Raw genomic sequence first — 12986 nt, 5'->3', positions numbered from 1 at the left:
ATAGTGAAACTGAAGAGAGAGTAAATAAACAAATACAGATACAATCCCTTGTTGTGCCCTTGATGTTCCTAAGACCCTGAAAGAGGCTCAAGCATCCATTGCAGAGTGGGAGGTGCAGCAGAGGCAAACTCCACCTCCCCACTCCTCCCACTCTGTATTTTAGCCAGATGGTTGCTTTCACCCATCTAGAAAGATGCTTTGGAAAGAGAAATTAGGCTGCAGAGCACAGGATATATTATAGCATGGCTTTTGTAGTCTTCACTGCTCTCTTCCTTATTCCCTGGAATCTTCCCTTTACCCCTCTCCAAGGTCATGTTCCAGCCCCTAGACAGGCAGCTGGAGTGGGTCTCTCCAAGGTGAGGGAGAAAGGAAGAAGTATGGATTTCCAAGTTTGAGATAAGCACTCTGTTTCCATCCTCAGATCTGGGAATCCAAAATATCCTGTGCCAGTTGCATACTTACAGGTCACCCAGCACTGGGAGGAGAAAATTAAAACAACTGATATGGAAACCACAATACCAGGCACAGGATTCACAAGCATAAGCATTCCTGAAAAACCTTGCAATTCATCTTTTCATGGTTAGTATTTCCCCCCTTTCCCCACTTTTTTTTTGGGGGGGGGGATAGGAATATACTAACTCTACAGTAAAACATTGAGAGAACTGTAGGTAAAGTTTACACATATTTAGAATGGAAAAAACCCTATTATGGATTCATACATATAGCAAAAGAATGCAAGAATAATGTTGTATTCATACTAACAATACAGTTAGTCATATAGAACACCAAAGAAATGTATCCTTATATATTAAAGGGACTGCCCTCAAGATGCTAGCAGTCTTGAAAATGTGGTCCTTTGTTTTGTTTTTTCATCTTTTTCAGAGCAACATATAACAAAGCAAAAGGGAAAAAATCTACACAATAGAACTTGCATGTGTCCTTACAATTATATCTTAATTGTTCTTTATTTGCAGAAAGCTATGTCCATCTCTAAGCCACATCAAGCTGTTCCTGTAATGATATGTCATTATCTCTTTATGTGGTGCCATACTGTTTTATGGTGAATTGATTCAACAATTTTTAATACCATAAATGGGCATGAGTATATGTAGTTTTTGATTACTTTAATATATATGATACATGAACTTAACAGGGCCCTGTGAAAGCACATTGAAATTATCTTACTTTATTTTTGTTGTGTAAGATTTTCAGTGGGATAACTTCCATTGACTATTATGAGATTAAAGTTTATAGAAACAAGGAAATTATAATAAGCTGCTTAACACATCTTTGCAGAAGGATCATTACAGATGAATTCCTTGAAAACTGTGATGGAATAATGTAAAAGCTATATTAATGGAATATGAATTATTTGCATACTGGAATAATGCAAATATTTCAACATTAAAAAGTCATTTTTCACTTTAATATATTATTCTATCTATACTGACATGCTACTTTGATTAAAAATCAGTAACTGTAATGGAATTATTTTAAAATAGTAGTATTAGCATTACCCGCATTTTAGAATTCTAGTAAACAGAAATTACTTCTTAAATTGCCAAAAAATGATCACATTAGTGCTCACCATCTGATCTTAAAGGTTCCTCATATTTAAAAACAAAACAAAACTGGAAATGTACAATTTTGAATCTACCAACTAAACGTGAATTAAGACGGAAACTGCTCTTCTGTCAGATTGATTTACTGTTAACATTCCTAATTCTTAAAGAATAAATTTAAACAATGAATAGAGCATGTACATATTTATATAAATATATACTGACACAGAACAATACAGAGCAATACTTTTTTTCTATTTACAAATAACTCAGTGGGGCTTACTCCCAGGCAAGTGTGTACAGGATTGAGGCTTAAATGCATGAAAAGATATTCCCAATGAATGTACAATTTGGCCTACCAGTATATTTCATTACATGCTAAGTATTCAATTTTTCCAGGAAATTGGAAGGCATTTTATTCATATTATTTATTTATCATTTTAGTGGCAACAATGTATTGTATCAATATTGTCATATCTGTTAACAATGAAAAGCAAAGAAACAAGGCAAGTGTCAGGGTGCTAGATTGTGCACACCATCATTCAGTGCAAATAGGAAATGCCTTATTGGTGTGGCAATCCAAACGCCTCGCTCACTTACCTGTTATTTCTAAGAGTCCTATTGACTTCTGAAAGGCTATTTCAGAATGAATAGCTTGCAGACAAGAGCTCAGGAACCAAAATCAATGTAAAAAAACAACATGGAAAGCCTCATCTCTTGAAAATACTACCATGTCCTCCTCTTACAAAATACATTTTATGAAACCTGCTAAAGTGTATTCAAGGCTTTGCCCTGCATTTAATACAAAAAAGATTATAATTAAAAGGTGGTACATCATTGTGTGGGATATGGACAATGGAAAATGGGCTTACAAGAATATACTGAATCATAAAATCCTTTAACTTCTGGCCTCCCCACACATACACCAAAGGAATTGTTTCGCCTTACACGGTTACATCTGGTGAATGTGATGTTCTTGTTAAATATGGAAAATATACCCACTCTTTCCATAAGCTTTTAATATCTTCCAAAGTAATATTAGTCTAATCAAAGAGGATTTATTATAATACATAATTTCATTCAAGCATTTTGACACCAAAGCTGCAGCTACCAGATAAGCTCCTGCATTCAGACTTTCATGTTTAAGAAGTAAGACAGAGAAGCAATTACTTACAGCACTTCCAGATCACGGAGAGCCCTAAATGCCCCATCTTCAATACAGCTGATCTGGTTGTAATCCAGTTGCCTGTTAAAAAGATTAGGAGGCAATGTGTGAAAGAGATGAAGGCTGGCAGCATTATGCATAAGAAAGTCTTCTTAAGAGCTGAGGCTTGAAAGGTAGGCCACACTAACTGAAATGTACTCCTCAAATACACTCATCTGCTTAAGAATGTCACACGCCATTCTGGTCTTGACGCCACCACTGAAATCTCTTTTTGTTTCGAACTGCGTGTGCAAAAACACAACAGCCCTGGGAAAGCTCCAGTAAATAATAACTGCACCTTATATTAAATGCCAAAGGAATGCAATTTCATTACATCAAGAAAAGCTATCCATTAAAAGCTCTCAGCGTCATCTCGCTGAAACAATTTCATTAAGGTAAAGGGCTGTAAATCACTTAATGTCACATGCATCCCCTCAGTGACCTAACAGAATCCATTTATCAGAGAAGCCCAGCTGCATGTTAATTTCAGTATCCTTGGCAAGAAAGAGCAGGAGAGACTACCCTTAGTTCTGCAAAGGCAGCTTTCATCCAGAATTCCACATTCTTAGGCATATATATGGTGTCTGTTAAATTTTCCAATCCCCCTGCAATTTATATTTTAGTTCAGGAAAACAACCCTCAGTATATGATTTCTGCATCGTTTGTATTCTTCATGATACTATGCAGATAAGATGTAATAAAGAAACATTGAAATTCTAGCCATAAAACTCAGGATGCTGCCCATACATTATTAATCTTTAAGTATTAAGATATGAAAAATTTACACTCTGTTTCCTAAAGATTATTACTTTCTCCAATTCAAAACATACTGTTTACTGCCTCATTCAGAGTGTGCTGTGGGATGGCAGTTTGATACACCTTTGTACGAAGAACAGACCCAAACTCTGTTTGAAATAACTGAAACCACCATTTCCATAAAGCTAATAAGCATGATATTGGCAAAGGTAATATATAAATAAATCCAAAAGAGTGCAATCCTAAATTTTTATTTCTAAGCAAGTCCTATTTAATAGTTCTTTCCACAGAAATTTGCTTTGGATTAGAGTGGCAAGTTTACAGTTCTAAAAATGGGTGGCCTTTATGATTACATTGCTATTTTATTTTTTATTTTAATAAAATTGCTCATGCACACATATTCTCTCTCTAAATAATTTTCATCTTTTGATCTATTCCAATTCAAGAAAGTAGAGTTTTAGAAAAGGATGCAGGTGAGCATCTAAATCTTTAAATACATCTGCCTAAGTGATAAACCCATAAACAATTAATAGAATACACAAGTAGATAAATGTGAACTGCAGCTGGGTAGCTTCATCCTAACCATTTTAACTGTGTGGCAATAACTTAGGAGTCTTGCTGCTTAGGAAAACCACAGATTTAGTTCATTTAACAGTCTTAGCTGCATCAACACTAAGGTCAAATGATTTGATTTACGCTGATTTAAGGTGTCATTCTAAACACATTTCTTTCCTTCCAAATAGTTTCCTGCAAAAACCATATGATCTACTGTCAAGCAAAGCACACTTAGAATGATGTACAGGTTCATCTTACTTCTCTTTATTAAGATGTGGTTTGCATTGGCAAATATGCTTATGCTGAAAAAACACTGTTGCAATAACTGGTTTTATGGATTAGGGCATGTCCAGCAAAGTGGTACCTTTAGCCTACTATAAACATTCATTTCTTGGCCTAGCCCATGTTACAAATGGACCAAAGGACCATGTAAATCCAACTATCCCAGCCTGTCTAAGCCACAGCATGAGATCTAAATATGAGTCAATAATATGGTCCTGCTCTTGACCTTTACTCATTCAGGTCCACCACTCTCAGCCAGTTGAAGTTCTGCTTCCTTAAAACTATTCTATTTATCCCGTATTGTTCCCTACACCTAGAACTTTTGCAATGCCTTCACATCACTTCTCAAAACTCACCTCTTTTGTGAAAACTGTGGCTTAATGCCTTAGTATTAATCCCTCCTGAAACTAAATCTAGTATGTACAACTGAACAGAATGTATACCATTTCCCTGCTACTTCCATCTTCTTGCCTTTCAATAGTTTTTCCTTCTTCTATGGTTCCACAAGCTACCTGTTGGACCCTGCAGGACCCTGTTCTCTTGTTTGTAAAGTGTACATTATATAAATAATAAAAAACAGAAAAAGATGGATACTAAATGCCATCTTTCTTATGTCTCATGGGAATGAGCAAGCCATTTTCTGTGTAATTGACATAATTCTTTAACTCAGAGGGTCCAAATGATGACTACCAAACTAGTATTCCAACATTCCATGTACTAAAGAACCATGGTATGGGAGGTATCTTCAAATGTGTATCACTTCTGCAAGATTACAATGCAATACAATTTTTGAAAAGTCAAAAATCCATCTAATTTTGCTGATGCCAAATACCATCAAGGATCATATATACTTGCAACATACACACTGTGGATGCAATCCAGCAGGATGTTATTCTATGCAAGTTCTTCTATGCACTGAAATTAATAGGAGTCATACAAGAGCATAGTGCTCTCATTCACCTTGCAGAACACAACTTCAACCTGGATTGTGCCCTATTTTTTCTGTATGCTCACCACAATACATGACTTGTCTACTAGTAACAATAATTTTCCAGCCACTGCAGTTAATCATTCTGGAGCAATGTTTTGTGTTGCAAAGCATTAAAAAAAATTCTCAGGCGCTTTCCATTTTAACTAATTAAAGACATTTAACAATTAAGCTAATAGGCTTTTTATTTTAAAGAGCCAAAATAATATCTCCAATACAGTTCTCTAACCTCTGAAGCAATCTATCAAAGCCATTTAAATTAGTGTGATGGCATGAAATGTTATCCCCTGACACAACACAAAAGAGAAATTGTTTCGAGACAAATTGGTAAAATCTTTTAATGCCATCAAATTTGCCTAATGCAGTCTGCAGGTTAATCTGTAAAAGGGGGAGCAGTATTTTGGTCCATATCTTATTATCCTTAGCTGTCAATATATAAATCAGCACTGACACAGCTCCTCCTAAATCATCCATATTATACACAAAGGGAAAGATTTAACGGCACAGAAAGCACTCGAGCAAATCTTGTCCTACAAGAACTGAAAGGCAGATTTCTTTTCTGAAATTGGCAGGAGTTCAGGTGCTTCCAAAAAAGTTTGGGATCTTTCTTTTAATGATGCCCTTGAAACAGTGCTGTGGTTAAGTCTGGATAGCAGTTTTCAAACTTGCTCCTTTCCCACGTAGTTATTTTTCTGTTCACCCTGGGATAATACTTGGCACGAATCACTTTCTTGGCAGCAAGAGTGCTGATTAAAATGTAGTGTTTCCTCTTTGTTTAATATTCTTTGAGGTACTGTGGAAAAACTGCAACAGATTTTAAAACAACTACTGAAAGTATAATATTTAGGAAGAAAGTATTATTGCAAACATTACTTTACTTGAGATGTCAATGAATATAAGGACTGTATCATAAAACGCTGTCCTTGCAGTGTAATTGCTAATATTACCAATGCAAATATTACCAAAATTAGGTAAAATACTGATCAGTTTGGCCAACATAGTAACAACTGAGTTTTCTTCTGCTTATTTTAGTGATCCTGGCATGCCTACTGGAATGATCATTGTATGTATTCCAGTTATTATAAAGAGTTCTGTCAATTAAATGATATGCATTCTTGCAAGACTAGTAAAATTAAGATTTTCTTAGATTTGTAGAAGTATTATTTGGAAGTAAGCTTGTGACTGTTGAAGATTTTTCAGCTATACAAAGAATAAAACAAGAAGAATAGCAGCAGTAGCAACGAAAACTGCAGAAACAACCTGTTGTGTTATGAAGAATGGAGAAGATGAAGAAACTGAATTCCAAGGGAGAAAACAGTTGAGTGATAGACCAGCAAGTCTTTCTGAAGTAATCTGCCAGAGTACAATTCACTGTTTCTGCGGGTTGGAGATCAGAACAGATCTGAGAATACAGCACTTTGATTTATTTTTTTAAAACCCTTTCACTTTGCTAACTTGTACTCAAACAATCTATACATACATCTTCTTCTCTGCAGGAATCATAAAATTCAGGAAAAACTGTCCTGAATTTCTATCCATAGAGATCTGCATATGTAAAATGTCATATAGGAGTACCTTCTTGCAACGTACAGAATGATCACTGTGCTAGAACTAGGGCTGGACCTTGAAACAGAAGTCCAGGTACCTACAACACATGAGGTGCCCAAAAGACCACCCAGAGAGCGGCAGAAGACATAATGGTAGCAGATTTTTCCTGCAATTAGGACAGTAAGTTTAAAATACAATGATTTACGTTAGTATAAAATGCAAAATTACATTCAGAATATATATGCATTTTGTACAAACTAGTTTAGATTCACCAATTTTATCTTAATTCATCAAAGAATATGGTAGCTTGTTGATATATAGTTTTGACAGCTACTTACATTTATGAATTATATCAGATGGCCACTATTCTGTATTATTTTTATGTTTTTAATTGTGATCCACCCTGGATCACCTTTTGGCTCGAAAAGTGGATATAAAGATGCATGAAAGAACAAGGTTTACTATTACTTTTGAAATTTCTCTAAGGTCACCTTACACCTGAGGAAACATCTGAGCTCACATCTTCCCAGGTGAGATTTAACATTTTATCCTCTGTTCCAGACCACATTCACACCTATAGGGAAATATGCAATGGAAACTCCATTTCTTATCAGTAAGTGGCAAGGAGCCTGCATTTGGGACCCTATTTTCCTTGCTACTCCACTCCAAATCACTCTGTAGAAGTTGCTTTTCTCTAGGAAAACCCACGACTGGGATTCTGCAACAATTATATGTTCTAACCTCAGCTGTGTGTGTGTGTGTGTGTGTGTGTGTGTGTGTGTGTGTGTGTGTGTGTGAGAGAGAGAGAGAGAGAGAGAGAGAGAGAGAGAGAGAGAGAGCGCGCGCGCGCGCGCGCGCGTGCGCATGTACACGAGCACAAGCAAGCATTTGCCCTCAGAACCATTACTCTTACAGGAGAAAGAAGCAAGTTCAGTCTAGCTATCAAGGTTCCCTCTGCTCTTTTGAACTACTGCAATTATCCGTTAAATATTTATCTACTTTCCCACCCAATTACTATATATACATATAATAAACTTGGATATTAGATTATTCTTCCTGTTCTTTTTAAATACTTGCTGGATAAAGCCTGAGAAAGACTTATACTAGTCTTCCTTACAGGAGTTTAATTTTCTTTGAGTAACACAGCAAAGTACAGTAATGTGTCATTTCATATGAGAACTATTATAAGGATTTCTCATTACCTAAGGAAGTTATGCTTCTTGGATCCGATCTGCTTTTTAAATATTAGACTTAGAGAATCTCCTTTAATCATTACAAAGTATCAGAAAAAAGCTAATAGCTTTCCTCAAGGATTGTGCAGGGAAAAATATTCACCCCACTTCCTCATACCATTGACCATCAGCTGGAGTGCACAAAACATTGTAAGGATCTTTTTCTATTCCACTGAAAACTCTTGGATCTCTTTCATGCCTTTCTTTGCTGTCTCATACTTTTCTCCCATAATACTCAGTTTAATGGGGCTTTTGGAAATACTTCTGCATGGCAGTTATAGCTAAATTCTCCTCACCAAATTACTGTGTGAAGTCAAGCTAATGTTTAAGGGAATGACCTATGAAGAACCTAGGTACCTCATAAATTCTTACGTTATCAACAATGGTAAGTTGGATATCTTCAGCTTTCTATTTATAGACTGGGTCCACATCCCACAATTTTACATTGTGTAAAATATGTGAAAATTCATCTCATATATAAAGAAATTCTACCACATATTAAAGTAGAATGAAAAATCAATCTGCAGTTTTGTTTATCCTGTAACTACTTATTTCATTTATATCTGTATCTATATAGCAACAAGATGTAATTAAATTGAGCCTCATCATCATGTCTTTCAAGGCGGCCAGGGCAACCATAATGAGACATTCATTATCTCCTGGACCCAGCAGTCAATCCCTCTCTTGCTATGTCAGTGGTCAATAGGAGAACACTGCTGGTAGGTCACACTCTGTCAAGCATCTGTCCACGCTCTTAGAAACAGCAACTGAAATTCATCTAACAAAATAGGCACTAGATGGTTGTTGGATACATACACAAACTAAATTTGAGGTGTCCAGGTCATGATAGATATTTATTCTTGGACTGTTCTGCAATAAGGTCACAGGGCCTGTTCATATCATCTGGAAAATATTTTGAAAAGATCTTGAACTGCCTAGAAGTACTCTGTTGAATGGTATGATGTGGGTGTGACTGTGTCTTTGCTGCCTTAGAGCTTGATGCTCATCCGCTCTCATCTGGGTTCCACAGGGTTAAACCACTTGGATTCAAGCCAATGGCTTACCTGCCCCAAAGCCCCCAACTTCCCTATAAATCAGGGAACCTGATAGACCCTGCCCAGTGCAAGAGGGTATTGGGAATGTTCATGTTTACTGCCCAAGTCATCTCTACATGCCAGAGACTGACTAGAGCTATAACAGGAGTCATGCTAATATGAAATTTCCTTAAGATCATCCGTAAACTATCAGACCAGTGTGTGGGAACAGACCATTCTAACTGGAACTTCACCTAGTCTGTGAAACTGTGCACTGATTTATGAGCTTATATAAACTCTATGAAATCGTTGATCTAAATGTTGTATCATTACATATGAAATTAATAGACTTTATGATGAAACATGAATCAACTCAAAACAAACTTTAGCAGTCACAATAGAGAGAAAGGTTACTTAAAATAGTCAAGTTGGAAATTGAAGGTTACTTAAAATATTCAAGTTGGTTTTCTGGGCAGCCAATTTCAATGAAAGCAGTAGTACCAGGCACAGCTGCAACAACATTCAGATATCCTTCAAACTGCCTCACACACATGAGAAGCTGAACTACTGCCTGGCAAAGGTCATCACCTCAAGATCCTTTACAGTAAAGCATTTAATGTTGCATCACCAACCCTGCAAAATATTTTCCAGGTGATATTCAACAGGACCACATGATTCTGATGCTCAGACATCTTAAAAGTCATACTGGTACACAGGCTTTTCCTGAAATTCAACCCAGCCACCTACAGTATATAAAACAGAGCAAAGTGTGCAGTTTTATTGCTAACCAAGTTGTACTGTTTTGTTTTTATTGTTATATTTAGTGTTGGTTTTATGTCAATGCATTTTATGTTCAACACTTTGATACCTTTGTGGAAAGGCACATATAACATTTTGCTGATGATGATAATAATAAATAATAGTGGTGGTTGTGTTGATAACAACGATGGAGAGGAAAAAATGAAAGCCATGCCAATTCCATCTCAAAAAAAATGCAAACAAAAAACAAGCAAGTGTTCTCAAACATCAAAGAAACTCCTTATTCAGGCAACAAGTATAAAAGTATTCTATAATAATAGGAAATGGGAATTCAAATCAAGTTAAATAACAGAAAATGGGCATGCTATGTAAATAAATTATTTTCTTCAACATCTTGTTGAAATAAGTGTAGTTATGCACAAGCTCCACCCCCCCCCAAAAAAACCCCAGCTTAATCTTTGTATTACTACTTCTGTCCCCACCATACCATAGGACGTCAAGAAGGTTTCAATCAACAAAGTTCTGTATTTTGACTGAACTGAGAAATTATGATTGTCAGGAACAAGTCAGTATCTTAATCCACATTTTGAAATTGTTTCAAATCTTGCAACCATTGTTTCCTGGTCTGGATAATTGAAGACACTGTTGTCTTCTTTATTAATGGTGTGTCTGTATATACATATAACAAATATATGTACCGTATAGTTATTATACTGTAGATAAATTACTGTAGATAAGATACTGAAGACACTGTATTATATATTCTTAACTTCATAATAAAAGTCAATTGAAATACTTACAAATTTTTAATGTCTACAGCTCCTCGGAATGCCTTCCTTGGAATAGCATGAATCTGATTTTCACTGAGGTCCCTTAAAAAAAAAGACAATAGTTAAGTATAAGGGATCTTTTATAAAGGATTTTCTTATATTTCAAGTTAATACAAATCACTGTAATTCACTCAACAATCTAAATTATACATACTTCTTTAAAATAAATGACTTGCTATCAAGCACAAAGAAGCAATCACTTGTTTAAAAAACATTGTTAAGCTTCATAGCAATGAACTGTTTCTTTAAAATTAAAAGTTGATAAGCATCATTCAAGTTAACCATTAGCTAGAACCAATGCCTGTTAAAGAATGGACATAGTTTGTATGCTCAAATGCTAGTATTCAAAGACGTATTCAAAGTTTATAATGTCTACATTATTAAAGAAGTCGTAGTAAACAAAGGAGAGGAAAAGGTTTTAAAACAGATTAAGAATAAAATTGCTAGAGTGTCAGTGGTAGGCATATACTTCAGTAACCATATCACATCCATATATTTCAAAGCAAGATAAAGGAAGAAGAAAATGTTACTTTAGGATGCAATCTAATAAGGTTGCACATAAACCTCTGAACTCAGAGGATTATGGGCATCTTATGAATGGCAGGAGGAATGCAGAAGCAAAGGTTGCCTCTGCACTCCTGCCATACAAAACAGCCAGCTGATTTAATCCATCTAAGTGTTCAGCCTTGGAATAGGCAAGAAGGGCAAGGCACTGACAGAAACTTTGTATGTTGGTATAGTTTGTTTGCTCCCCTTCCACAACAGCCCACAATGCCCATTTCTGAGGTTGCCCTTGCAAGAGCTGCAGCTGGCATGGTCCTTTCCACACCAGCTGCACGGGAGCTGGAAGACACTCCAAGTTCAGAGTTCTAGCTCCAAGTTTGCTGCAAGTTCCCAAGTTCTGAGCTGTGACTCTGAAAAATCCGATGGCTTTTTCAGCCTTTCCACAGCTGGGGACTGGCAAAAACAGGAAAACCACCTCGGAGACCAGGCAGAAAAAAAAAGCACATAATGCAGTATTTTGTGTATTAGTTTCCAAACACAATCAAATGAGAGAGAGAGAGAGAGAGAGAGAGAGAGAGAGAGAGAGAGAGAGAGAGAACAAATGAACAACTAGAAACTGAGAAACAAAAAACACCAACAAAAGAACAAAATACCAAAATCTGCCATGTCTGGACCCCACCAGTGGCACTGGCAAACTCCCCGCAAATGTGGTGACAACTGAGGAAGAGGTGGTGGAGCACAGCCAGCCCCCACACCATTATGTGGCTAGCAGGATGTACCTTTCCCATGGACCAGCAAGAAATGTCCCATGGACTGGAGATCTCCCGTGAAAACCACTGGTCTAGACTATGTCTTTGCACTATTAGTGATTTTTCTTTATTATACAAAAAATGAACTAACTCCGAGTCCTGCACTGAGCAGGGATTTGCACATTTGCACATTATTGGCCCCTTCCAACTCTGCTGTTCAATGATTCTGCAGAAGTACATGGATAGTCACAGAACAGAAAAGTGATGTAATTTAATTCCTATAGTATTTAAAGCAGCTGTGCAAATAGAACAATACTTTAAGTGTAATGTGTTTGGATGAAACTATTACATTAAACTAATTTGAATTTAAAGATTCATTTTTATACTGTATCCAATGATAGTGCCCACCAGACGTTCACTTGCAATAATACTTTGGATCAATATGCGAATGATGCAATTGTATAAGAGTTAAGTGGAAATGGAGCTCAATGAACTGAGTAGAACTCTGACAGTTATAGAACTTGGGTGAAAGGGTAGTTTAAAATACATACATGCACAACGTAATATTAACTGCACTTCTATACCACTTTTTGCCAACTCACACAAGATAATTTAGTTTTTTAATGCTTTAAAAAAAGTAGCAGAATTTTGCCAGTGAATCTATCACATGAGCTCATTAATTTAAATTATCTACCTTTAAATGTAGTATAATTCTAGTGGTGAAAAAAAGAACTGAAGGCTCAAATCATCTTTTGATCAAGAAGAGCAATCCAATGATCCTGGGAAGAGTGTCCCAAGGGCCACAGGACTACAAGGCTACAAACAGGGCTTCAACCTTCAAAAGGAAAATGCAAGCATGCCTCCCAGTCCTTCCCAGCTATCACAGAAACCTCTGTGGTGGCTTTGTCCTTGAGGTCATGCTGGAGTGTGCCTAGGGAATAAGAAGTAGCCAGCCAGAAAAATATTCGGGAGAGTCCACCAGC

General features: G+C 36.4%; 1 protein-coding gene across 4 annotated transcripts in view; it reads right to left on the bottom strand.

Moving 5' to 3' along the window:
• Nucleotides 1-12986, bottom strand: part of SLIT2 (slit guidance ligand 2) — a 314805-nt gene that overhangs the window by 107525 nt on the left and 194294 nt on the right. For all 4 annotated transcript variants that reach the window (XM_044417691.1, XM_044417694.1, XM_044417692.1 and 1 more), the window contains exons 5-6: nt 10721-10792; nt 2737-2808 (exon numbers count right to left, since the gene is read on the bottom strand). In XM_044417691.1, coding sequence (XP_044273626.1) covers nt 2737-2808; nt 10721-10792 — 144 coding nt within the window. The remainder of the gene's footprint in view (nt 1-2736; nt 2809-10720; nt 10793-12986) is intronic.

Source organism: Varanus komodoensis, unplaced genomic scaffold, assembly GCF_004798865.1.
Source record: "Varanus komodoensis strain SLA01 unplaced genomic scaffold, ASM479886v1 scaffold9, whole genome shotgun sequence".
NCBI classification, from domain to species: domain Eukaryota; kingdom Metazoa; phylum Chordata; class Lepidosauria; order Squamata; family Varanidae; genus Varanus; species Varanus komodoensis.
Note: the sequence above shows the minus strand (reverse complement) of the source record. Positions and strands in the feature narration are given on the sequence as shown.